At 44.7% G+C, this 25,843-nt stretch overlaps 1 protein-coding gene across 1 annotated transcript in view; it reads right to left on the reverse strand.

Moving 5' to 3' along the window:
* Window positions 1–15,945, reverse strand: part of PRPF8 (pre-mRNA processing factor 8) — a 33,061-nt gene extending 17,116 nt beyond the window's left edge. The window contains exons 1-24 of the mRNA XM_037133698.2: window positions 15,860–15,945; window positions 15,555–15,665; window positions 14,417–14,585; window positions 13,025–13,189; window positions 12,721–12,939; window positions 12,382–12,594; window positions 12,128–12,253; window positions 11,928–12,033; window positions 10,687–10,877; window positions 10,364–10,483; window positions 10,085–10,274; window positions 9,834–9,953; window positions 9,590–9,724; window positions 9,099–9,228; window positions 8,413–8,609; window positions 7,862–8,068; window positions 7,573–7,736; window positions 7,302–7,428; window positions 6,993–7,185; window positions 6,531–6,718; window positions 6,171–6,409; window positions 5,587–5,733; window positions 5,198–5,408; window positions 4,879–4,995 (exon numbers count right to left, since the gene is read on the reverse strand). Coding sequence (XP_036989593.2) covers window positions 4,879–4,995; window positions 5,198–5,408; window positions 5,587–5,733; window positions 6,171–6,409; window positions 6,531–6,718; window positions 6,993–7,185; window positions 7,302–7,428; window positions 7,573–7,736; window positions 7,862–8,068; window positions 8,413–8,609; window positions 9,099–9,228; window positions 9,590–9,724; window positions 9,834–9,953; window positions 10,085–10,274; window positions 10,364–10,483; window positions 10,687–10,877; window positions 11,928–12,033; window positions 12,128–12,253; window positions 12,382–12,594; window positions 12,721–12,939; window positions 13,025–13,189; window positions 14,417–14,585; window positions 15,555–15,654 — 3,774 coding nt within the window. The 5' untranslated portion in view covers window positions 15,655–15,665; window positions 15,860–15,945. The remainder of the gene's footprint in view (window positions 1–4,878; window positions 4,996–5,197; window positions 5,409–5,586; window positions 5,734–6,170; window positions 6,410–6,530; window positions 6,719–6,992; window positions 7,186–7,301; window positions 7,429–7,572; window positions 7,737–7,861; window positions 8,069–8,412; window positions 8,610–9,098; window positions 9,229–9,589; window positions 9,725–9,833; window positions 9,954–10,084; window positions 10,275–10,363; window positions 10,484–10,686; window positions 10,878–11,927; window positions 12,034–12,127; window positions 12,254–12,381; window positions 12,595–12,720; window positions 12,940–13,024; window positions 13,190–14,416; window positions 14,586–15,554; window positions 15,666–15,859) is intronic.
* Window positions 15,946–25,843: the final 9,898 nt, after the last annotated feature.

The raw sequence follows: 25,843 nt of genomic DNA on the forward strand, positions 1-25,843 counted from the left end.
TTTAATTCTCACAAAGCTGGGTAATGTATCAGTACACCCATTTTATGGATGAGGGAACTAAAGCCCAAAGTGGTGATCTGCCCAAAGTCCCAACTAGCAAAGTGAAAGAGCGGTGATATGAACCCAATCTGATTCTAGAACCGGTCCTCCTAAGCACTAGAGTACACAGCTGTCTAACTTCTGACACTCTACGTTATTCAAACTCTTAACTCTCACACCTTATACCCTTGATCCCTCCATTTTTCCTAAGGCCAATGGCCTCTTTCATTCTCGTTCTTCTCACCCCTCCCATAATCCAGGATTCCAACAGGGGCCATAATTCCCCCACATCCAATTCCTTACCACTCCACAACAGCCCTCCAGCAAAAGCCCAATCCTAAATTGCCATAATGATCTACTCACTTTTTCCATCCCATCACTGGTTAGCTGAGTGCTTCTGGGAAGAACTCGCACTCACAGCTGTCTTCATTTTCTTGACACCCACTAGGCTCTCAGCATACAGCTTCTTCAACAATCCTACCATACCCCCAACACTGCGCCTGAAAGTCTGAAACACTGGCCAGTGTGGCTCAGTTGTTTGGGCGTTGTCCTGCAAACCAAAGACCTCAGGTTTGATTCCCAGTCAGGGCCCCTACAAAAGGCAACCAATCACTGTTTCTCTTTCAAGTCGATGTTTCTCTCCCTTTCTGCCTTCCTTAAGCAATAAGCAAGTCCCCAGGTGAGGATTAAAAGAAAAAATAAAAAGTCCGAAACCCCAGACCTCTTACTCCAGCCCAAGCAAAGCTGAAAAATTCAAGACTTATTATAACTTCCTACTAAATGTATCTACATTCAGCCCTGCCCATGTGGCTCAGTTGGTTGGGGGTCATCCTGATAAGCCAACGCTGCAGCTTTGGTCCCCAGTGAGGGAACATACAAGAATCAGCCAGTGAATGCATAGACATAAGTGGAACAATAAATCAACGTTTCTCTCTCTTTCCAATCAATCAATAAAACAAAAATAAACTTATCTACATTCACATCTATCCAGATCTCTTTTCTGTTACATTCAGAGGATGTTTCCTCTGCTTGCCTTTTCTACCAACCCTACACAATTCCTCCAGAACGCTGCTCCATCACTTACCACACTTGTTGCACCCTAAACTGCTATGGCTCCTCCTCAATGAAAACAGACCCAAGTCACTGCCATTTAAAAATACCTGCCCTGACTTACATCTCCCTCTAGGTGGCATCTAACGTCCTTCCTCCTTACTCCAGCTCTGGCAAATTGACAGTCCTTGCTATTTCCACTCCCTCATTTCCCATAAAGCCTCATCCACTGCAATCTGGCTTCTATCCCTACTATTTCTGAAACAGCCCTTGCTAAGGTCACCAGTGACGTCCAGATCACCAAATCCAATGGATACTTTTCAGACCTTATCTGACTGAAAGACTCTTAGGCAACTGCAACTGTTAAGTGGCCACCCCCTCCTGACAGCCTTGGCTCCTATGTCGCAGCACTCTCTGTATGGCTACACTGTTGCTTGGTGTTCCTAATGGGTCCAAATTCATCTCCTTATACTTTTCCTGGATAATCTTGCTCATTCTTGAGCTTTCAACCATCTTATTTAGCTGACAGGTTCCTAAATCTTTTTTTTTTTTAATTTTTTTAAAAGATTTTATTTATCTTTTTTAGAGGGAAAGGGAAGGAGAGAGGGAGAGAAACATCAATGTATGGTTGCTTTTTGTGCATCCCCTGCTGGGAATTGGCCTGCAGGGAACTGGCCTGCAACCCAGGAATGTGCCCTGACTGGGAATCGAACCTCGATTGTCTGGTTTGCAGGCCTGTGCTCAATCCACTGAGCTACACCAGCCAGGGCCAGGTTCCTAAATCTTTATCAACTCAGTCATCTTCTCCAAGCTTTGGATTGTAAAATGCCCCCACTTGGACATCCTAAGTGGACTTGTAAGTTATTCCTACTGCTCTTACTTTCTCTCCTTATTTGTTTCTCTGGAGCTTCAAACTCAGTATTTTTCATCAAATCTAAGAGACCATCAATTTAAGAGGCACCAACCACTAGGGGGGAAAATACAGACATGCACATACGTATGTTTATCACGGAATTAAAGAAATATAAAAATACTTGCTGGACACCCCCACCTGGATGTTCCCAGGTTACCTCAAAGCTTTTACATCCTAAACTAAACTCATTTCCCCCCAAACCTGCTATTCTTCTGGTAGTCTTCCAGACGGTGATACCAGTATCTACCCTCCTAGTCACACATGCCAAAACTGAATGTTATTTTGACTTCTTCCTGTCCCTCTGGCATACCATCAAAATGAAGCTCTGCTCATTTTACCTGCTAACTACTTATCCAATCTGTTTCCCTGTCCTGACCTGCACTTTCAATGCATTCGTAATTTTTATCTGGACTCCGGTGTAGTTCCGAAACCCAATCTCACATCCCATTCCTCTAAACCCGTCTTCCCCACAGCTGAAAGAGTGAACTGCCTACCACAGAAATCTAAAAAAATCACTCCTTCCCTGGCTGGTGTGGCTTGGTGAACTGAAAACTGACCTGTGAATCCAAGGTTCAATTCCCAGTCAGAGCGCATGTCTGGGTTGCATGCCAGGTCCCCAGTAGGGGGCGCATGAGAGACAACCACACATTGATGTTTCTCTCCCTCTCTTCCCCTCTCTAAAAATAAATAAAATATTTTTTTAAAAGTCACTCCCATGCTTCAGTAAATCTTAACTCTTACTGAACTTTTAACAAGGTGTATAATGTCCTCCACAAGCTGGCTCTTGCTTATCCACCCAGCCTCCACCCACTGAAAGTACCGACTCCACCATTTCACTCCAGTAAATTCTCAGTTTCTTAGAGCCGAACATGTACCACACTAGCTACCTCTCCACACTTCTGGCTGAAGGAATGCCCTCCCTCACCACCTCATCGTGTTCTTTCTTTCAGGAAGGCTTACCTCTCCTTCTCCCAGAGTGGGCTGGTCATTAACTTGAGCATTCTCAGAGTCCCAAATAATACAATAGCCCTATTAGAGTTCTTCTGACTATGCATCTGTGTCTCCAACTAGATACATGTGCTCAATGAAGGCAGAGACTCTATCTTACGTGTAGTGCGTCCATAATGCCCTCAAAGCAGTAGCTACCAACTAGCACCAATGGAATGAATGAGATACATAATTCCTGTTACCTCACACTCAGAGGCAATTACCAATCTAAAAGGCAAGCTTCTTCCTTGCACTATATTCCAAAAAGAAAAAAAAAAAAGGTATCACAAGGAATTTTAAGTAAAAACATTAAGATAAAATGTATCCTTCAAAAGAAACACCCCTAACAAATTTAAAGCATTCTTCATTACGTGTTCTGTGTATCTGAAGGGATACGAAAGTCAGAATCAAAGAAAAATGCTACGGCTAACAGTTTTCATTCAGAGGGAAACCAGGATGAAGTGACTTTTTTTATCCATTGAGATACTTTATTTCTATGTATGTATTACGGTCCTAGAAAAAGAACCCCAGGATTTTCTACCACTTGCTTTCTTTTTTTTTTTTGCCTTCCTTCTGTGGACCAGGATGCCAACAGAAACTGTCATGACAATGAAAACAAACCAACAGGGTAGGTACAGATTATTTTGCCATTTTTTTCCTAGATCTCTGAGTTGCACATCAAATCTGGGCCTGAGCACACACCACACCTGTTTAACCTGCCTGTGAAGTTCAGTTTTCCCAGCTCTGTGATCACAGTGCTTTCAAATTCACCAGTTTAACTCTGCCTCGTCATCTTAGTTAAAAATTAGACAGTGACTTTGGAGAACAGCCTACTAAGAACATGGTGTTTCCCTCTCTTTTTGGCATTATGGATGCTCTTGAGAGCATCGGCCAGGGCATTCATGTTCACCAATATAATGGCAAGAAGAGAAAATGGAAAGGTCAAGATGACTTTTTAAACCTTGTAAAAACTTAAGCATACACACTCAACAAATCCTCAGATTATTCTTTTTCAATTCCAAATGCCTTCAGCTGGGCCTTTGGAAGCAAATGACAGAGAAAATAAACACTGAAATTACTACTTACACTTGCTTTGCAACATGCATACTATGTTATTTAAAAGATGCTACTTAAAAGATGAGCTACGGGACTTGGATGACTAGTGCTTGGTAAGATACAAAGTCAGTGGTGTTAAAACTAAAAAATCGAACTTCTAATCCTAGCTGATGGGGCGCAGAGGATTGAGTGCTGGCCTGCAAACCAAAGGATCTCGGTTCGATTCCCAGTCATGGTGCATGCTTGGGTTGCAGGCCAGGTCCCCATTAGAGGGCCAATGAGAGGCAACCACACACTGATGTTTCCCTCCCTCTCTTTTTCCCTCCCTTCTCCTCTAAAAAGAAATATAATCTTTAAAAAATAAAAACCCAACTTCTACTTTTTTTTTTTAATTTTTTAAAGATTTTATTTGTTTATCTTTAGAGGGCAAGGGAAGGAGAGAGGGAGAGAAACATCAATGTATGGTTGCCTTTCGTGCGTCCCCTGCTGGGAACTGGCCTGCAGGGAACCAGCCTGCAACCCAGGCATGTGCCCTGACTGGGAATCGAACTGCGGTTATCTGGTTCGCAGACCAGAGCTCAATCCACTGAGCTACACCAGCCAGGGCCCAACTTCTACTCTTACCTTAATTTAGAATCATCAAAGTACACAGAAATAGGCTGAATTCCTACAGGGAATTCTCAGACAAACAACTATGAGCTGATCTGACACTCTAAGCATGGAGACTGGTACAGTGGACAACACTGGGAAGAAAGGAGAACCACGGAAGAGCTGAAAGAGACTCAAGATGGACAGAGGACATGACGAAAGCTGGTGCTGACTGTCTGACGTACCTTGGTGAAGGTGGTGGAGCCAGAGGCCATCAGTATTTGACGCACGCGGTTGTGGAAGCGCTGCATTGACTCATCATCCACACGCAGGAAACACTGGGCTGTCCGCTCCTTAGTAACCTAAACCACAAGGTCAAGGTGAACCTGTCTCCAGTACTGCCAAAAGAGCAAGGACCAACTCTGACCACACTATGCCCTGCCCACCCACGAGCCTCAGCTGGCCAATAATGAAAAATTGGTCACTACCCCTCACCCCCATTTATCACAGAGGCACAGGGAGGCATACGGCAATGCCATATCTAGCCCCCTTCCCAAGTTGTACCTCATTCTGTAGGTTCCAGACCCCATCCTTGTGGGTGAACTCCTCATAGCTGGTGCGACACTTAGGCAGAATGCGGCACTCAAAGCCACACATGTTGAAGAGCAGGTTGGGGTTGTCCTTGCTGTACACGGACACAAAGCTGTTCTCCCACTGAACTGTAGTCACTGACCGTGGCAGCCGGTTCTTGATGTCCCAGAACACTGCCCGACCCCTGCCCACAGAAAACATTTGGTCACATCAGTCTCCTGGAAGAAAATTCCCTTCCAAGGCAAGAGTGAGGATATCCTGAAAGGGGACCTAGGACACCACCTCTTAAATCCCCTCTAGTTGATCTCTGAATCCCTCAGGCTGGTGTTCTTCCAGCTCCCACAACCCCCTCTCGGACTCACAAGTTGACGTCATGTTTCATGAGGCGCATGCGGGCATCTCGGGGCCAGCACTTCTTGTTATTATAGCCAACGATGTTTTCATTGTTGGGGTCGGGGTGCTCTGTCAGGTAACGCTGAATCAGGTCTCGAGCTTCATCTGCCGTGAACCTACACCAGGCAAGGTGCACTGCTGAGGGCCCCATACACTAGGACCTCATCAGACCTACAGCTAGTAATGGAGCCCACCCCAAACCCCTATCCTACTCACAGGACTTCATTCCATTTTGGAGCCCCAACCCAGCAGAAAGTCAATTACAGTACAAGAGCCACTTTCAGAGGCTGGGCATATGTCTCAATGCCCTGCAAAGACAAGAATCCAGCCCTGACCAGGCGGCTCAGTAGTTTGGAGCACTGCCCTGTATACCCAGACTGTCAGTCTGATCCCTAATCAGGCGCACGCAGGATGTGACAGATGGCCTTCCTCCCTTTCCCTCTCCCTGTCTCTCATTAACATTTCTCTCTCCTGGCCCTACTCCCTGAAATTAATAAACATACCCTCAGGTGAGGATTAAAAGAAAAGGGTATGAATCCAGACGAGCTCTCACCTGAAGAAAATGTGGATGCGATCAATGTATCTGCAGAAGAGACGAATTGGGTGGGCGGTCTCAGTGGCTATGTCCTGGAAACTGAGAAAGTCATTTGGCATCTGAGGGGGCCCAGCCATCTCACTGGCCCGGTGTAATCCCAACACAAGCAAATCCATCACCAGGCCATAGTACTGCACGATGAATGAGGCAAACTGCAGGCCTCTGATGATCCCATATGAGTTCGTGTGGTTCATGTCCTAGAAAGAGAGACTTACAACTCTTAACCCCTGGCCACATCCTAGGCTTCTCCGGCACCTACCCTCAGTGCGCAAGGCAATGCCCTCTACAATTCCTCGTTACCCTGCCCCTAAGACACACCTTATAGTTGATGACAACGTTGTTCTTGGCTGTCATGTAGTCAGCTATATTGTGGTCTACAATGAGTCGCAGCAGCCTGTTCAACAGGGTCAAGTCGATCTTTTCATACATCTTCTCAAAGCGTGACTCCAGCATGACATTGCACTCACCCTCACTTGTCTCCCATACATCCTGTAGGTTATTGATGCCTGAAGAGTAACCCAGACAGGTCCCCAGAAGGTCAGAAATTCCCTTTCTGCACACGTGCCCACGACAGACACATACTGCACAACCCCACCGCACTGCCACTCTGTCCAGTCACGTGGATGGCTAGCAGTGTCAGCTGTGTTCAGTTTAACGGTAACACTCACTTCCTTGGTACCATGCAGCAAGAAACTAAACAGATTATGCTGCCCACATGAGAATTCTGATGTGGAACTCACCTCACCTCCCTTGCTCAGGGGTGATTCTAGAAAAGCTCACCTTGGCACCACTTGTACACGAGCAGAGGAGGTGGTTCTGTGTCAGCAGGCTTGATCCAGGGTGGGAAAAGGCGGCGCTTGTCAGCTTCATACCACAGGTACTGGTCCAGGTAGGCATCGGTGATCTTCTCCAGGGGTTCCACATCGTACACTGGCACCAGGTGGCTATAGAGATCCATGAACTCAATGCCCACCTGTGGGGTAGGGAAACTGGCTCACACCAATCCACCTCTATCACCTGAGGCAACTGGCCAACCTGGGTGCCATGAACAACAGAGCCAAAATGAAACTCAGGGGGCACCTCACTCACCTCTTTAAAAGCTCTCTGTGTGAGAAGGTGACGCTTAATGCGGGACAAAGCCTCGTGTGGGTTGTCGTAGGCTTGCTCAATAAGCCCCAGCTCCTCCCTCTGAGACTGGTTTAACCGAGACTTCACACTGACGAGGCAACAAGAAAGTGAATGAGAACCAAGAGGAAACCAACCCCAGAAGGGACTGAGGCTAAACCCTTCTTTGGACTCGGAAGATAATGCCACTCTCCCCGTCGCCTTCCCACAGGAACCTAACTACTCCACTCCTCACCTATAAGCTTCCTTGAGCCGCTCCAAGGCCAAGATGAGCAACTTGGTGTCATGTTTATAGGACAGAGGGGGGAATGGGATGGGTGAGAACCTGCGGCTTTCCAACCAATGCACAGTGGTGGTATATACTGCCACAGCTTCCTCTGCTGTGATGTAAGGCCCATCCTGCAAGGCGGACATAATAATTAGCCTCCTACTGTAGCCAATCCCTCCATAGCAAGGCATGGGCACAGCTCTGTAGGTCCACCCCTGCCATCCGCTGCAACCCAGCCCAGCCTACTATGCCTAACCTTCAGGTAGTTGTGCTGTCGCTCCTGTTCTGCCTTCAGGTAGAGACGGGTGAGGCGGCCCAGGTTCTTTTTGCAAACAGTTTTATCCACAGTGGCCCCACGGCGGATGCGTTCTCGGTTGTAGTGGGCAGTGTTGGTCCACCAGTCAGCCTTGGCCTTCACATATCGAAGGATCATATTCTCTATGGGTGTTGGCAGTCCAGGGACCTGAATGTGCAAAAGGCACAACGGGAAAGTGATGGGAACTCTGGCCAGTGTGGCTCACTGGACGGTGCGAGCCTGTGAACCAAAAGGTCTCCAGCTCAGTCCCCAGTCAGGACACATGCCTGGGTTGCAGGCCATGTCCCTCCCTAGTTGGGAGAGTGTGAGAGGCAACAGATCAATGTATCTCTCACACATTGATGTTTCTCTCCTTCTCCCTCCCTTCCACTTTCTCTAAAAGTAAAGAAAGTGATGGGAGCCACACGGCCCCCTGAAAGCATCTAGGAGTAGTAATCCTAACCCCAGGAAGATGATGTGCATGACTCCCTCAGAGTTGGGGAGATACCAACCTTCCAGGGAATGTTGGCCTTCCAGCAGCGCCAGGCTTCACTGAGGTGCTGCAGAATTGTCCTGGCCTTGTTCTGTTTAATCCCCTCAGGCATCATGTCCAGAATGTCATGCATCACGGCTGCCCGAAGCTCAAGATCAAAATGTGACTCCACTCGCTGCTTTGTCACAGTCTTTGCCACCCCCTTTGAGTGGCGGCCTAGAAGTGAAGTGATTAAAAAATTCACTGCTTTTAGCTGTGGCTGGTGTGGCTTAGTGGACTGAGTACCAGCCTATGAACCAAAGGTCCACTGGTTCGAGTCCCAATCAGGACACATGCTTGGGTTGTGGGCCAGGTCCCCAGTTGGGGGCACACGAGAGGCAACCACATATTGATGTTTCTCTTACTCTTTCTCCCTCCCTTCCCCTCTCTAGAAATAAACAAATAAAATCTTTTTTAAATTTCTCAAAAAAAGAAAAAAGATTCACTGCTTTTAACAAGAGTCTCTACCTTCATGACCACCTCACTAACCACAATTATAACAAAACAAGAAACAAAATAGAAGGCCTGACTCATTAAAGAATGGGCCTTAGAGGCACTCCAGCAGGGATTCTCGGTCTCAGACAAAGGCAGCAGACAGAAAAGCACACATATGATCTACTCTTGAAGATGTAACAGGACAACCTGGGCAGAGAAAAAACCACTCACCTTCAAACTGCCGGGCCAGGAGGTTGCCCAGCCACCGCTCCAGCAAGGGGGTGATGCCGCGCATGAAAAACAGCCAGACCCGCCAGCCAGCAGCCCAGAAGCCGCAGCCAGGGCCCTTCCCTACAGGGCCCTATGATCCCAAGCACAAGTCAAGAATATAAGTTAGCAATTCATTTAGACGACAACAGAAAATTGGGCAGAGATGGGATAGAAAGAGAACGTATGACAGCAAAGGGGAAAAAAGGAAAAAATGTGGGCCCTCAACAGCTAAAATGGGGTAAATGAGAAAATTTAAGACAGAAACCAGTAACTGAAATTTCCTATTTAGACCTACAGATGGGCTTGGGGATGGGGGTAATAGTGAGGGGAGGAGGGCCGTTGAGATTCCCAAGGTGAGGGTGGTAGTGACACAAACAGGTCCCTGGAAAGCACCCTGACTGGATGCAGAATTAAATGGCTCTGACAGAGTGAGTGCATGCGCAGGGTCCCACCGTGTTGAAGCGGTAATAGATGAGATGCTTCAGGTCCTTGCACATGCGAATCTGCCGCATCAGCTTGTATTTATACCGGTACATGCCCGTCAGCTGCCCCACGTGGGCGAAGATATACTGCAATCCATCTGCCAGCTGCAACACAAATACCCCATCTAGCTTTCAGCGAAAGCCATCTCCACAGTCAGCCCAGACTTCACCTGGTTTTTCACCTGCAGTAGGGGTTGGGGATACATAGCCTTACCTGGAAGGCATCCACATTGCCCAATCGATACTGCACATGGCTATCTACCACCAGCTTAGTTAAACGCAGAACTTCTCGACACAGGTGGAACGCATTCCCAAAACGAGATTTCTTTCTTTCCTGGAGAAGATGCCAAGAACAGAAAAACTAATCAGCAATGGCCCCAACTAAAAGTACGCCTTCTTTGAGGACCAGAGCAAAATCAGTCCATCCCTCAAGCCCAGGAGACCCTTAAGGTCCAGTGCAGGCACCTTGGTGGTAAGCGTCTTGACAGGCTTGAGGTTGAAGTTGTAATCCAGGTGAAGATAGTTAAGATTTTTACGGTGAATGAGAAGGTTGAGCATGTTGTAGCCCTGGCGGCAAACCTGTAGCCCCACCTCAACCCAGTCCAGCTTCGTAGACTGAAAGAATTTGGTGGCTTTAAAGGAGCGGAACAGATACCTGGGGTGGGAATGAGGACAGTGATGTTAGCCTTCTGATTTTGGGGGGAAATAAAAAGCAGTCTGAGCAGGGGCCCACAAGTACTTTACCTCTTCTTTTGGGCTTTAGGGGGCCGATGCTTCAGGGCATTAAGCACATAGTACTTAAGCAGCTTCTGGTAAGAGACCCTTACTTTCACAGGCTGCCCAGCAGGACAATGCTCCCGATACCTGGGAAAACAAACCCAGAAGAGATTGGCCCATCTCTACTTCCAGCGACACTGATAGAGCCTGCACGCCCACCCAGTCGGAGTCTTCTCCTATACATCCTCTACCATCTCCCCAGGTCAGCAACACTGATAGAGCCTGCACGCCCACCCAGTTGGAGTCTTCTCCTATACATCCTCTACCATCTCCCCAGGTGGTAGCTTTACCAGTTCTTGACAAGGGGTATGTCCAGGGCCCGGCGTGTCCGACCAGAGCGTAGGTTGAAGGGCCGTGGGGCCCAGAGCAGGGCAATGCCACTGGCTGTATTGTCGGTGTAGAGAGGTGTGTCCTTCAGGAAGGGCTCTACAAACTCTGGGAGCTCAAACTCCTCATCGTCATCCGGCAATGGTTCCTGGCTCTGAAAGAAGAACCCCCAAAGGTTCAGCTCTTGCTGAATGGAGCAGAGACCTGGGATGAAAGGGAAACAACACTCTGGGGCCAAGAAGAGTGGCTACGACTGCCACGGAAACTGGGCTACCCGACAAGAGAAACCCTAAAGGGCCAGGGCAAAGGGGGCCAAGAAAACAAGCTAGAGCCAACCAGGAAAGCAACCATCACCAGTCACACTCCAACTGGCTCATAACCAAAGGCCTCCCAAAGGAGCCCAATACCGTAAGTAAACACTGCTCTCAACTCCTGTCCAAGCTCCAAAAACTAGCCTTGGGGAAGCAGATCTGTTCATGTTGAGAACAGAATGGAACATAGATAAATATCAAAAAACATTCTGTTCGTAAGAAACCAGTCATAAAAGACCACATGTTGTGTGAAAAAGAAAAGAAAAGAAAAGAAAGAGCCCTGGATGGTGTGGCTCAATGGACTGAGTGCCAGCCTGTGAACCAAAGGGCTGCCAGTCCAATTCCCAGTCAGGGCACATGCCAGGGTTACAGGCCAGGTCCACAGCAGGGGGCACATGAAACAATCATATAAAACTTTTAAAAAAGAAAAAAGGAAAGACCACATATTGTATAATTCTATGAAATTTCCAGAAGAGGCAAATACAGAAACATAAAGTAGATTAATAGTTGCCCAGGAAAGGGACGTTCAGAGGAAATGGAGAGTGACTGCTAATGGGTGCAAGGTTTCTCTGTGGGGAAATGAAAATGTTCTAAAATTGCCTGAAAGTTGATGGCTGTCCAATTCTGTGAATAAACTAAATAGCACCAAATTGTATGCTTTAAAAGCATGAATTAAATATCAAGAAAAGAATTTAAGGGAAAAAAGAACACAGTAGAAATATACCAGAATGAACTTAAGCGTTCTGGAGGAGTAATAATAAAGCCCACATGCAAAAATCACAGAAACCAAAATTGTACAAATAACTCCGTCTTGATGGACTCTTAATCTAGGAACGCCTCGGTCAAGGTCAGAAAATTTCTCTTAGAAAGTCAAATGTGTCCCTTCCTCTCACCTTGACTGAGTGCCTGTGGGAAATCGGGTTGATCAAAGGATCAAAGTAGAAAGCTGGCAAATCAGGATCCTCAGTTTTGATGAATACAACATTAGGAGTGTGGTACCTAAAATGAAACAAGTGTTAGCCAAGATTCTCTTGCCCAGGCCCAACCTAAATGCCAGCCTTCTCTTCCCCAGCTGTGGTTCCCGCTCTCTCACCAGGTGAGGTGCACGTGGTGCGGAAGGTTGTTGTACAGGTAAGGGAAAGCAATCTTGTACTCAGTGCGGATAGGCTGCCGGATGATGATCTTGTTAATGTCATTGAATTCATTCCAGTCTTCATCCCTAGGGTACAAAATCGAAGATGAGCAAACTAGTTACAGCTTAAAATCTAGTTCGTTAGAGCAAACTAGTTAAAATCTAATCAAGATGAGATTTTATTCAACCCCAAATCTCCACTCTCTCCAACTTACTGTAGGTTGATATCTCGAACCAGAGGTTCAAATTTGGGGCCTCCAGGAATGGCCATATTGAGTGCCTTGGAGGTAAAGAAGGCCTTCAGATCAAACAGATAGAAATAGTTGTCATCCACCAAGTCTGTCAGAAGCTGATTGGCCAGGCGGTAGAGAGTAGACATCATGGGCAGTGTGAACTGCCAGCGCTGATAAGTGGAGCCATTAACATACCTAGGAAAAAAAGAGAGGCCCATGTCAGGCCGGTGTACCAGGAACCAAGCCACACTACCAACTGTTCTCCCAAGACTCCTGGATTTCCAAAACTCTCACGGGAGTGGTAAGTCCAACCACACTCACTTCCTGCTGTCTCTCAATGGCTGGTGGTCATAGAACCAGTCCAACACGGGGGCATCCTCCTCAGGGTCCAGTTCTAGCTGAATAGCCTCCAGTGGCTCAACATCTAGGATGTTGTCAGCATAGTCCAAAGGCGGCTCCTCATCGTCAAAAGGGGGAAAGCGCATTCTCTTGAAATGCCTCCTGTCTCTTTTTTCTCGCCGCATCATAATCCACATTGATCTGGAAGCCAACAATAATGCCACATAATGATTTCAACCCACTGCTTCCCTACCACTACCACCCACCATATTCCTGCCTTTCTTACCCCCACTGGGAGATGTAGACAGGCTCAATGACCCAGGGAATCTCATTGACGAAGGAAATAGCTCCAGTAATGTGGTATAGCACAGGCACATCCCGTATCTGCTCCCAAGGCATAGGCATGTTCTCCAAAAGTTTGAGGACTGCATGCGGCATGTACTTTAGGGCACTGCAACATTAGGAAGACAGGTGATTATGAGCCACAAGGTGTTCTGCTATCTGTCCCATTCAGAGAAGCCACAGGGTATCACAGTACCATATTCCACAGAAGACCCTACCTTAAAAACTTAGTACACAGGCCTTCCATGACCAGGAACTCTGCTTCCCCCTCTCCAATTGCGCTACTCTTCTTAAACTTCACAGTCCCACAATATTGGGTTTCAGTCCCTCTAAATACAGCTTTTAGGCTGTCTCACTTCCTATTCTCTCTGAGCATTCCCATAAATAATAAAATATTCACCACCCTTTACTATAACCATCTGTCTCATGTCTGTCACGCCACTAGACCAAAAGCTCCAAAAAGGCCATTACTTCCTGTTTACCACTTTATCCCTGGTACCCAGCATAGTTCTCAAGAGTTTTGAACTAAAACAAAACTTCCATGGTTGTCTCAGTGGTTAATGAACTGGTGTTCATAATGAACTGGTTAACATTTTTGTGTCAAGACGGAAAAGGGATCCGCTACAGTATTTGTACCTGTACTCACTCAGCTTTGGGCCACAGAAAATTAAAGAGTATAGATACCTCAGAAGTGAACTACTCCTGAGCCTGAGAATTCTGGTCACTGAGGAGTTACAGGCAAGAAGAATGCACAAAGTGTCTTGCTATGGGCCTCAACACTTTCAAAGATAAGGACATTTCATCACAGCACCAATAGGACAAATAAAGCTCCAGTCCCAGGTCAGGAAGTAAAATCAGGGTGCAAAAGAGCATATAGGAAGATCTGGAATTATCACAGAATCCTAATGGTTTTCTCCCTTTTTTTTTTTTTTTTAAATAAATCCTCCCCAAGGCTTTTTTTTTTTTTTTTTTTAAAGATTTTATTTGTCTATCTTCAGAGGGGAAGGGAAGGAGAGAGGGAGAGAAACATCAATGTATGGCTGCCTTTCATGCATCCTCTGCTGGGAACTGGCCTGCAGGGAACCGGCCTGCAACCCCAGTATGTGCCCTGACTGGGAATCGAACCGCGATTGTCTGGTTCGCAGGCCTGCGCTCAATCCACTGAGCTACACCAGCCAGGGCTCTCCCTTTTCTTACAACCGCCAAGATGGGTTAAACCATCAAGAAGATTAAAGTTCCAAAATGATACAGCAGCTACCCAGGACTACACCTTATGGAACAGGGAGAAAGGAAACAGGCCAAACTCCAAATGAAATAATCCCAGGATGTTCTTTACCCCAAGTAGACCCTTTTGTCATGGCGAAACTTCCTGTTGGTCATGTCTCCATGGTCTCGAATGATCTTCCTGACATGTTCTGGGGGCATGTCTTCCTTCTGAGCATCCACAAATCCAAACTTCCGCTTTTCTGCATAGCGCTTGGCCTGCAACTGCTGCCATTTTCGGGCTACAAAGATACCTCAGTTTAAAGGACTGCACACCCTTAATCTAATCATCTCCAACTCTTGACCTACAGCAGCAATTTTCAACCAGTGTGCTATAAGAATTTTTCAAACATGTAATACCTGGCTATTTAGTCAAGGGCGTAGACCTCTTTTCCCTTGGAGTGTCACATAAAAAAATGACAACAGCCAACATTTATTCTGTCAAATCGGAAAAAAATGTATTTTTTGGTGTGCTACAGAATTTGGTAATTAATTAATGTGTGCCATGAGAGGAAAAAGGTTGAGCCCAGGCTGGCTAGCTGAGCTGGCAATAGTATTGCCGGAATGCCCAATTTCAATCCCTGGTCATGGCACATACATACAAGAAGCAACCAATGAATGCACAAATAAGTGGAAGGAGAAATCAATGTTTCTCTCTAAAATGTTTTAATCAAATTTTTAAATTAATTTTTAAATCAAAACAAAAATTAAAAGGTTGAAAATCACAACCCTAGGGTGAGGGCCTGCCTGTCAGGATGTGTAAGAGGCTCTGGCATCCAGCAAGAGCGCTCGCAGTTAACTCTCTTGTCATCTCGATATTCTTTATTTTTCTTTCATCACATTCACGTCAAATGTTTTTTTTTAAACTTTTCACAAATTTGCATGTCTTCCTTGCCCGGGTATGTTACAGGTAAGCTTTTTTATTTTCTATCTCCTTCATAGCATTTCAAACCCATATAAGGACAGCCGTTCTGTCTACCGTCACTATTGCATCTCCACTGTCTGAACCAATGTCTGCAAATAGCAGACGTTTTTAAAGACCTGACTGGGTGAAAAAAATTGGGAGGGGTTGGCTAATAAATGAGCTAACACCTAATGTTTTGACACTTGCCAAAAAAGAGGAAAAAAAGGTTCAAACTCCCCGCGCACGCGCGCGCACCCATCCCCACATCTCGGGGCCCGCAGACAACGCTCCCGCCCGCTTTCTTCACCTTTCTCCTGCAGCTTCTCCTCCGACATGTAGTCCGGCAGCGGGGCTAGAGGGCCGGGCACCGGATTACCCGGCCCTCGGTAAGGAAATACTCCGGCCATGTCCGGAGAATCTGGGGAGAAGGCGGAAGAAAAGAATTAACAAGCAACAGGGCCCGGGCCCACAAGAGGCGCAGCAGCAACGCGTCGAGACCCCCGTCCTGCAGTCCCTCCACACTTAGCGTGGATACAGCCCAGGCTAACTCCTCTGGCCTCTCAGCTCGACCCCACCAGGCCTCCCACTGCCCCTTTAAAACCCGCCACACACCTCCACAGCCCCTCACACAGACTGCAAACCGTAGTCAGGGCAATGGCGGCAGGACTACGTCCGCACCGCGTTGCCAACACTGGGAAGTGCGCAACCCGACATCAGCAGTTGACCCAATAGGCGCCGATGTGCTCAGACAGATTAGATAGCTCACCAATTACAGTTGCACATCGGGCCAGAGGGGGCGGGCCTATGGGCGGAATTATTTGAAGGCTAGGGGGCGTGGTAGGAGTAGGCACAAGTCCCGCCTCCCGCGTTCTGAAGGTGCTTCTGGGACCTCAAACAGGCCTCATCGTTTTTAGCTGCCACTGGCTTGGGAGCGCTACAGACTCAAGCTTCCAGTTTTAATAAATTTGTCAAAAGTTGCATACTATTCTGTGTCTAGTCTCATAATGTAGACTCGAGGTGCAGTACTAGCTCCGAGTCAACCAGTCCTTTGTTCATGCATATTTTCATTCATTCAACCATCATTTATTTTAATTTATAATTAATGTTTTTGGGAGAGGGAGAGAGAAAGAGAGAGAGATTTGTTGTTTCACTTATTTATACTTTCATTGGTTGCTTCTTATATGTGCCCTGACCAGAGATCAAACCACAATCTTGGGATATTGGGATGATACACTAACCAACTGAGCTACCCTGCCAGGACCTCAACCATCATTTATTGAGTACCTGCTATGTATTATCGGGAACATAGCAGAGGGAAAAATAACCTCATTGAGCTCACAGGGTATCAAGGAGGCAGACCATGTTCTTAGATGCATTGTTATGGAAGTTGCGGGGGAGGGCGTTTAACCCTGCTTGGAAGTCAAGGAATAGTTTAGTGAATGAACCTAGAAAAATAAGAGGCCATGGGAAGAACATCCCTGGGTGCCTTTTCCCCCCTCTCTCTTCATTCCTCTTTTCTCTCTCTGCAGTGATTACACTATGGAGTGTATAGTGGACCCCCTATAAATGCTTCTTGACTCCCTCAGGCTCTGCCTATGTCTTGCTGCCTGAATAGCTCTCCACCTCCTGCTATCCGTGTTTCGATTCCCAACCTTCTTGCTTCATCCTTCAGTAACACTCTTCAAGCTGATTTACCACAACAGATGAGTTTATTTGAACTCACACCAAGTTTATTATAGAGAATACAGGGGAATTGTAACCACTGCAGCCTCTCAATCTAGTTGAGAATTTAGGACTCAAAGGTGAAATAATCAGAGAAAAATGCCAAGGAGAGTTTAGGCAAGTGGTGCTGATGTGGAGGATCATACACTTTTAGGAAGGGAAAGGAAGATTATCGAATGTTTAATGGAGATAAATGGATGTGAAGGATTTAATGGGGTAAAGAAAGAGAAAGGAAGAAGGAATTGCAGAAGCTGCTAGAATAAGAGTCTTAATTAATTAATTAATTAATTATCGGAGAATTTTTGTGAGTTTGAGCCAAACTGATCACATGATGGGAGCAATATCTCAAAAGCTCTTAGAGTTACAGTTTAGAAAGAGAAAATGGCGTGCTCTAAAAAGAGCCAGCCCATCATCAAACTGGCTTCAGTAAAAAGTCCAGAATCATCATTATTATGTTCATCATCATCATTGTAGTGAAGACTTTACCACCTATATAAGGTTCACTGTGTACCAGTTATTGTTCTAAACCCTGGTAAAATCCTAATATTGACTACAGTCTCATAACAGTATTATACTAATAATGATGACTTGTAATAATGTCAACAATAATGTTAATTTCCTGGTTTTGATTATCCTACTATTGCTATATAAGAAGTTCTCATCCCGGATGGTGTGACTCGGTGGATCAAGTGCTGGCCTGCAGACTGAAACATCTACAGTTCAATTCCCAGCCAGGCCACGTAACTGGGTTGCGGGCCAGGTCCCCAGTTGGGGGCACCGGGAGAGGCAACTGATCCCTGTATTTCTTGCACATCAATGTTTCTCTCCCTCTCTTTCTCTCTCCCTTCCCCTCTCTCTAAAAATAAATACATAAGATCTTTTTTTTAAAGTTCTCAAGTGGGTGAAAGACACAGAAGAACTCTATACTATTTTCTAAATAGCATTATTGAAATATATTATGCATTCCATAAAGTTTACTTGCCTAGCCCTGACAGGTGTGACTCAGTTTCTTGGGCAGCATTCACACAAAGTGAAAGGGGGCCGGTAAGATTCCTATTCAGGGCATACAAAAAAAGTTTACCTGTTTAAAGTATACGATCCCATGATTTTTAGTATATTTACAGAGTCATGCGATTATCATCACTATCTAGTTCTAGAACATTCTCATCATCCCTAAAAGATGCTCTGCTCCCATCAGCACTCCCCATATCCTCCCACCACCTCCTGCTCAGCCCTAGGCAACCACTAGTCTATTTTCTGTTTCTATAGATCTGCCCGATTGAAACATTTCATATAAATGGTAGTGTAGAATAGTGTGGTCTTTTGTGACTGGCTTATTTTACTCAGCATAATGTCCTTGAGTTTCATCCTTGTTGCAGCATTATATAACTTCTTTGGAGAAATGTCTTTTCAGATCTTTTGCTCATTTTAAAATTGGGTTGTCTTCTTATTGGATTGTAAAAGTTCTTTATATTTTTTAGATATAAGTCCCCTGTCATATACAATATATATCAATATTTTCTTCCATTCTTTGAGTTATCATTTCACTGTCTTGATTGTGTCCTTTGAAGCACAATAGTTTTTAATTTGGATAAAGCCCAACTTTTCATATTTTTCTCTTCTACTTCTTGTGATTTTAGTGTCAAATCTTAGAAAGCATTGCATAAGCCATGTCACAAGATGTACTCCAATGTTTTCTTGTAAGAGTTTTATAAGAGTTTTAGGTCTTACATGTAGGTCTATGATTCACATTGTGTTCATTTGTGTGTGTGGTATAATATAGGGCTCCAAATTCTATCTTTTGCCCGTCGATATCTAGTTGTCCCAGCACCATTGGTTAAAAAGTGTTCTCCTCCCTTTAAATCGTCTTGGTCCTTTGTCAAAAATTAACTGACTATTTCTTTGTTTCTGGACTCTCAATTCTACCCCATTGACCTATATGTTTATTTTTTTTTAAAGATTTTATTTATTTATCTTTAGAGGAGAAGGAAAGGAGAGAGGGAGGGAAATATCAATGTATGGTTGCCTCTTGTGTGTCCCCTGCTGGGAAATGGCCTGCAACCCAGGCATGTGCCCTGACTGGGAATCGAACCACGATCCTTTGGTTCGCAAGCCCAAGCTCAATCCACTAAGCTACACCAGCCAGGGCCCTATATGTTTTATCTTTATGCTCTCTGTGCCATTTTGGTAACTTCCATGTAAACCTATAATTATTTAAAAACAAAAAGTTAACAGATAGCCCTGGCTGGTGTGGCTCAGTGGATTAAGTGTTGGCCTGTGAACCAAAGGGTTGCTGGTTTGATTCCCAGTCAAGGCACATGCCTGGGTTGTGGGCCAGGTCCCCAGCAAGGGGTGCACAAGAAGCAACCATACAACGATATTTCTCTCTCTCTCTTTCTCCCTTCCTTCCCTTTTCTCTAAAATTAAATAAATAAAATCTTTTAAAGAACTTAATAAATAAATAAGCTAATTCAACCCTCAAAATAACCTAAGAAGATAGGAACTTTTTTATTCCCATTGTACTAATGAGAATTCCAGGCTCAGAAAGGTGGAGTAACCTGCCTTAGGTCACACAATTAATTACATGAACTATATGTCCAGTTCTCTCTAACAACTTTATATGCATTAGTTCATTTAATTGTCATAAAAATCCAATGAGATAGGTGTTATTATTAGCCTGGTTTCATAGGTAAAGACACTGACGCTCAGAGAAGCTGAGCCACTTTCTCAAGGCCCCACAGACGGTAGCACAGTGATGACTCTGGCACTCCCATCCTTAACCGTACGGCCATATCATTTTCTATTTTCATGCAAAGAAGCACAGATCATGTTGGATGGCAAAATTCGAGCCAAATTGAATCTGGTTTTGAATTCCAAGCAGAGTTTTGACATTTTGCCAAATTTGGACCTATTTGGCAATGATTTCCAGGCTTCTTTTTTTCTTTTTAAGATGGAAAACATTCGTGCAAATGAAATAATTTAACATCAAGGAATTAAAACCTAAAGAATTAAGGCTTTCCATTAAGGTGCCTTTACTAGTCAAAAATAGTCGGTGTAAGTTAGTGTGATAAAGCCCAATTGAGAAATGACCAAGCCAGGAATAGATCTGAATAGAAAATATTAGCTGCCACAGTTATGGACCAGTCATTGCAGTCAAACCAGTCTGCTCATCGTTTGAGTTTAAAATTGGACTTGGAGGTGACTGCAGGTCATACTCATAAAGACATCCTCTAGCTAAAAATACACAAGTGGCAGTCTAGGATCAGAGATGAGGGGTTGAATTATCAGACCAAAATTGATACTAAAGTCAGGAGAAGGAGTCTGTTCACAGAGGAAAGAGTAACAGAAAAGTAGACGAGAAAGGCTTGAGGCACACACAGTCTAGGTAGGATAGGAGGAAGCCAGAAAAATCCTGGGAAAGAACAGCTGGACAGGTCAGAAGAGGAATACAGGAAGGAAGAGCTTCACGAAAAGATGTTAGATGATGCAAAAGGTAAGGGAAGACTGAGAAAGGACACAAGCTTACTAAGAAAGAATTCCCTGACCTAAATAGCAGTTTCAGAAAAATAATGGAAGAGAAAGTTTCCAGGTTGCCAAGAATTTTAACGAGACAATGGAGGCAATGGGAATTGACTATTTATTCAAAAATTTAAGAATGAAAGAAAGACGTGAATTTGGACTGAAGCAGTTGAGAGGAGTAGGAAAGTGGATTAAAACTGTGGAACTGACCTTGGCTGGTGTAACTCAGTGGATTGAGCACAGGCCTGCAAACTGGAGGGTCTCTGGTTTGATTCACAGTCAGGGTGTGTGCCTGGGTTGCAGACCAGGTCCCCGGATGGGAATGCATGAGAGGCAACCATATATTGTTTCTCTCCCTCTCTTTCTCCTTCCCTTCTCTTCTCTCTAGGAATTAATAAATAAAATCTTTAAAAACATTTTTAAAAATCATGGAACTGGCAGGTACATTGGAGATTTTCTTGTCCAAACTCCTATTCAGCGCAGGAAATCTTTCCAAAGCTTATATAGCCCTTAACTATTCCCTTCTACAAAAGTTTAATGCACACCTCCAGGTGCAGTCCTTGCCAGGGTGCCAGGGTACAGAGGAGAGCTGACTAGACAGAGGCTGCTGGGAGCTGGCATTCCAGATGTGGAGATGTGCATTAGCTACACAATTGCAGTGGTTCGTCAGTATCCACATGGGACTGGTTTCAGGACTTTCCACAAATACCGAAATTCAAAGATGCTCAAGTCCCTTATTATAAAATGATGTAGTATTTGCATATAACATATGCATTTCCTTCCATATATTTTAAATCATCTCTAGGTTACATATAGTCCCGACTGGGTAGCTCAGTTGGTTGGAGTGTCATCCCAATATGCCAAAGTTACGGGTTCAATTCCCAGCCAGGGCACATGCCTGGGTTGCAGGCCAGGTCCCCAGTAGGGGTCATGTGAGAGGCAAGGACACACTGATGCTTCTCTCCCTCTTTCTCCCTCCCTTCCCCTCTCTCTAAAAATAGAATATTTAAAATCTTAAAAAATGTAAATGCTATGTAAATAGTTGTTATACTGTATTGTTCAGGGAATAGTTACAAGAAAGAATGTCTGCACATATTCAGTACAGACACAACCACCATAGGCCAAGCTACATAGTACATGTCAGCAACAATGTAATGTTTTTCCCCAATGTTTTTGATCTGAGGTAGGTTGAATTCCCTGCAACTGTAATGTTTTTAGTTTTAGTGTTTATGAAATTATACAGTCTTGCAGAATTTGTTACCAAGATTTATTATAAAGAACAGCTGCAGCTGCTTATGCTCCCCCTGACCATTTCTCCCCCAAAAAACCACTTTCACCAATTATAGCTGATTATTTTGGCATTTATTGCCATATCTTCGAGTAATAAGTTAGAATTGGTATTTCTTAACTTTTTACTTTTAGGCATTATCTACTCACTCCCCACCATAGAGAATGGAAATCCAACTCTCCCCCTAGGCTCCCAATACATATATGAATATGAATTTTATAAATTTCATATATGTCAAGGAAATGCTGCTACAGCTCTCCTAGGATGTACCCTCTGTCACTCTCCCTGAAGAAAATGATGGGTTTTTTTTATTAAAGATTTTATTTATTTATCAGAGAGGAGGGAAGGGAGAGAAAAAAAGAGGGAAAGCAACATGGATGTGTGAGAGAAAACTCGATCGGTTGCCTCTCGCACGCCCCCAGCCAGGGACCTGGCCTTCTGAAAACCAGGCTTGTTCCCTGACCAGGAATGGAGCTGCTGACCTTCCAGTTTGCAGGATGACACCCATCCCACTGAGCCACACCAGTCGGGGCAAGACAACAATCTCTAATGAGCTGCTGAGGGGAGAAAACAGCAGTGTTGTTTTAGACCAGGGCAGCAGCAGGGACTTGCGGCACTCCAGTTCTGCAGGCTCCACTGTCTTTCTTTAACAGTGCCCTGACCTGAGGTCTGGGGCAGGGAGAGCCACTGTGCCAGTGTCTTAGCCCCTGGGACGAGCAATGCCAACCAGAGAAGTTCAAGGAAGCGAAGGGGTTCTCTTAAGATCATGGGCGGGCAAGCCAAAGCAACAGGGGAAAGCTCGACCCAAAGAAGTCATTTACTGGCCCTGGAAGGTCAGATACTCCCCAGAGTCTGTTTTGTTGCTGTTGTTGGGTGGTGGTAGGCACAGAGCCCTTTGCAAGGACCCTCATATCACACTCTAAGATCAAACTCCGTCCTTCTGTCCTTGAAGCCTGAGTGGCTTGCCTCCTTATCTCAGTGTGAAAGTCACTTCTGTGTTCAGTTCCTGGAGAAGATGTGGCAAGTGAAATTTTGTCTCCCACTGGGTTAAAGGCATGGGAAGAATGTGCTCACAACACTGAGTCAAATGGTGCTCACAGCGGCAGGGAGAGCTGAGACGGACTTCTGCCCTGCACAGTTACCACATTCCTGAAAAGTGCAGAAATCAATACTCGGTGAACAGAGGTCTGGCTTTCAGACTGAAGCATCCTGACTTATAAATACCACTTCAGAGGCAATTTATCTGACTTGATTGATTTTTAGTTGTCAGCTGGCTCCTATTTTGCTGTCTTAAAGTTTCTCCACTCCACATCCTTCCTATAAAGAAAGAGGCAAGATAGTGTATAGGAAGGAGCCTGAACTAGATCAAAGACCTGGATTCTAGGTCTGGCGGTGCCACGGACTAGTTGGGTGTGCTTGGATAAACCACAGCTTTCGTAGGCTTCAATTTTCTGCAAATTGAAATGACAAGCCTGGATAATTTCGAAGGTGATTTATTCATATATGAGGTCTATCCAGAAAGTATCCAGCCATATACTATGAAAAATAGAGACATTTATTGAAGAAGATGCAAGAAACATTGTACAAAGGACAATGATACCACCTTGGTCCCTTTCAAAGTAGGCACCTTGAGACTTCACACAGTTCTCCCAGTCACCATCAGCTACACCATTGTATTTTCCTGAATCTCATCAACAGTCTGAAATCTCTTCCCGTTCAAAGGTGAGTTTAGTTTTGGGAAAAGCCAAAAGTTGCAGGATGCCAAGTCTGGGCAGGGGGCGGGGTGGCCTGAGTCACCTGGGTGATTTGATGTTTCACCAAAATCTCTGCACAAGACATAATGCATCAGCAGGCATGTTGTCATGAAGAAGCTGCCAATCACAAGTTGCCCACAGCTTTGGCCTTTGGAATCATCTGAATGGTTTCCAAGGAGGAATGTTCAACCTTAACACAAAATTTGAGGCAGATTCTTTGGTCTCCTTGCTCAGTCATTTTGAATGTGATGGCCACACAGTACACATGCTCACTCAACCGCATCTACCACCCCCACTAACTAGTACAGTGAAGTCATCATTGTTCACACATGAGCATTTCAGTACACTCTCCTTGGCTGCCAGGCTACAGTGATGTCGCACAAACCGTTCTCTTTGTACTAACAATGGTTGGAATTTTTCCAGATGGTTCTTATATATATGTTTGAGTCCAGACCCCATCAGTAACTGGTTAGATAACCTTGAGAAAGTTGCCTTGGTTTGCTGATTAAAAAAATGGGGTGAGGTCCTGGCCCCATAGCTCACTTGGTTAGGGCGTCATCATGCACCAGGGTTGTGCTTGCTCCCACGTCAGGGCACATACAAGAATCAACCAGTGAATGAATAATAAATGGAACTACAAATCAACACTTTTCTCCCTTCCCCCTCTCTAAAAACCATTAAGTAAAAATTTAAAAATACATAAATAAAGATATAAATCTCTATTGTACAGGATTAAATAAAATAAGGTATAAAAAGTGTCTGATGAGGTAATAGTGCCACAAATGTTTAGCCTGGAATGCTGACTTTAAGCTAATGACTCTAAACAGACACTTTATTTCAATAAAAGAGCAACTTAAAAAATTTTGTTTTCAATAAGTTTACATTCAATATTATTTTGTATTAGTTTCAAGTGCACAGCATAGTGGTTAGACACTCATATAGTTTACAAAGTGTTTTCTCCAACATTTCCAGCACTCATCTGGTACTACACACAACTATTGCAATATTATTGATTATATTCCCCATGCTGTACTTCACATCCTCGTGACTATCTTATAACAACCAATCTGTACTTCTTAATCCCTTCATATGTTTCACAGGAGCAACTCTTTAAAAAATAACCTCACCTATGTAATCTCTTACAAAGCAAAGACTCCTAATTCCCAGCCTGACAAATCTAGATTTTACATACAATAAAATCTTGACACCTCAGTTATTCCTTGTCAATGAACAATTTTCTTGTTAATTTGGCTAAAAGAGTCTTTGTTTTCAACCCCTAACATTGAGAATCACTCTAACTTGTCTGCACCCATTCCTTTGCTCTAAATCCATTCTTCTAAACAAATTGGGTTTGCTTTTTGATAGTAGAGAAGCTTAGAACACCTTAGGGCTTTGTAGGTCATAAAGTCAGTGCCCAGAGATTGTCTCACAGCAAAGTTTCCACAATCCAGCATTGCATTATGTATCAGAACACCACTGGAGCAAAGAAAATAAAAAATAAAAAAGTGACTCATTGTTACCACACTCACAAAAGACATGCAATTATTTGCTTAGCAATTTGTTAATTTATGACAAGGACAGTGTTCCAAGCCCATAAAGTAGCAATGTTCCCCCATCCAGAAAAGCCCTTCCTCTGTGCTAAAAGGCAAATAATTCATCAGGAAGCAGCTTGGTAGGTATGGAGTGAAGACTGGAGGGGGATTCCTGAGCCATGCGAGGTCTGACAGGGCACTGCCACGGTGACCCAACACAGTGCACCAAATGTAGCATCTGCCAACCTCTTCATTCTTTTAGCTTCCCTCTTCCAGGGTACCACCTGACCACGCCTCTCCGATCCGCATCGTCTATATCTGGTGCACACGATAACTGGTCTAGTTGATGAGATGCCACTTAATTATAATCACAATCCAGTTCTGCCTTCTTCTTTTTCAAATTTATTTATTTATTTATTTTTAGACAGAGGGGAAAGGAGGGAGAAAGAGAGGGAGAGAAACATCAATGTGTGGTTCCCTCTTGCACACACCCTCAGCTGGGGACCTGGCCCCGCAACCCAGGCATGTGGCCCCGACTGGGAATCAAAATGGTGACCCTTTGTTTTGCAGGCCAGCACTCAATCCACTGAGCCACACCAGCAAGGGCTGGTTCTGCCTTCTTGAAGTTCTACTGGATCACCATGATGGAAAGTTGTGTGTAATCCCAAACTCTTCAAGTATTCACTTATGTCCTACCCCCACCAGTAGCTAATCTCACCCTTCCTGTGTGGGTTCTACGAATTAACCACAGAAACTGCCAGATTTCCCTTACAGTCTAGTT

This window comes from Artibeus jamaicensis, unplaced genomic scaffold (assembly GCF_021234435.1).
Source record: "Artibeus jamaicensis isolate MK-2021 breed Jamaican fruit bat unplaced genomic scaffold, CSHL_Jam_final contig_2790, whole genome shotgun sequence".
NCBI classification, from domain to species: Eukaryota; Metazoa; Chordata; class Mammalia; order Chiroptera; family Phyllostomidae; genus Artibeus; species Artibeus jamaicensis.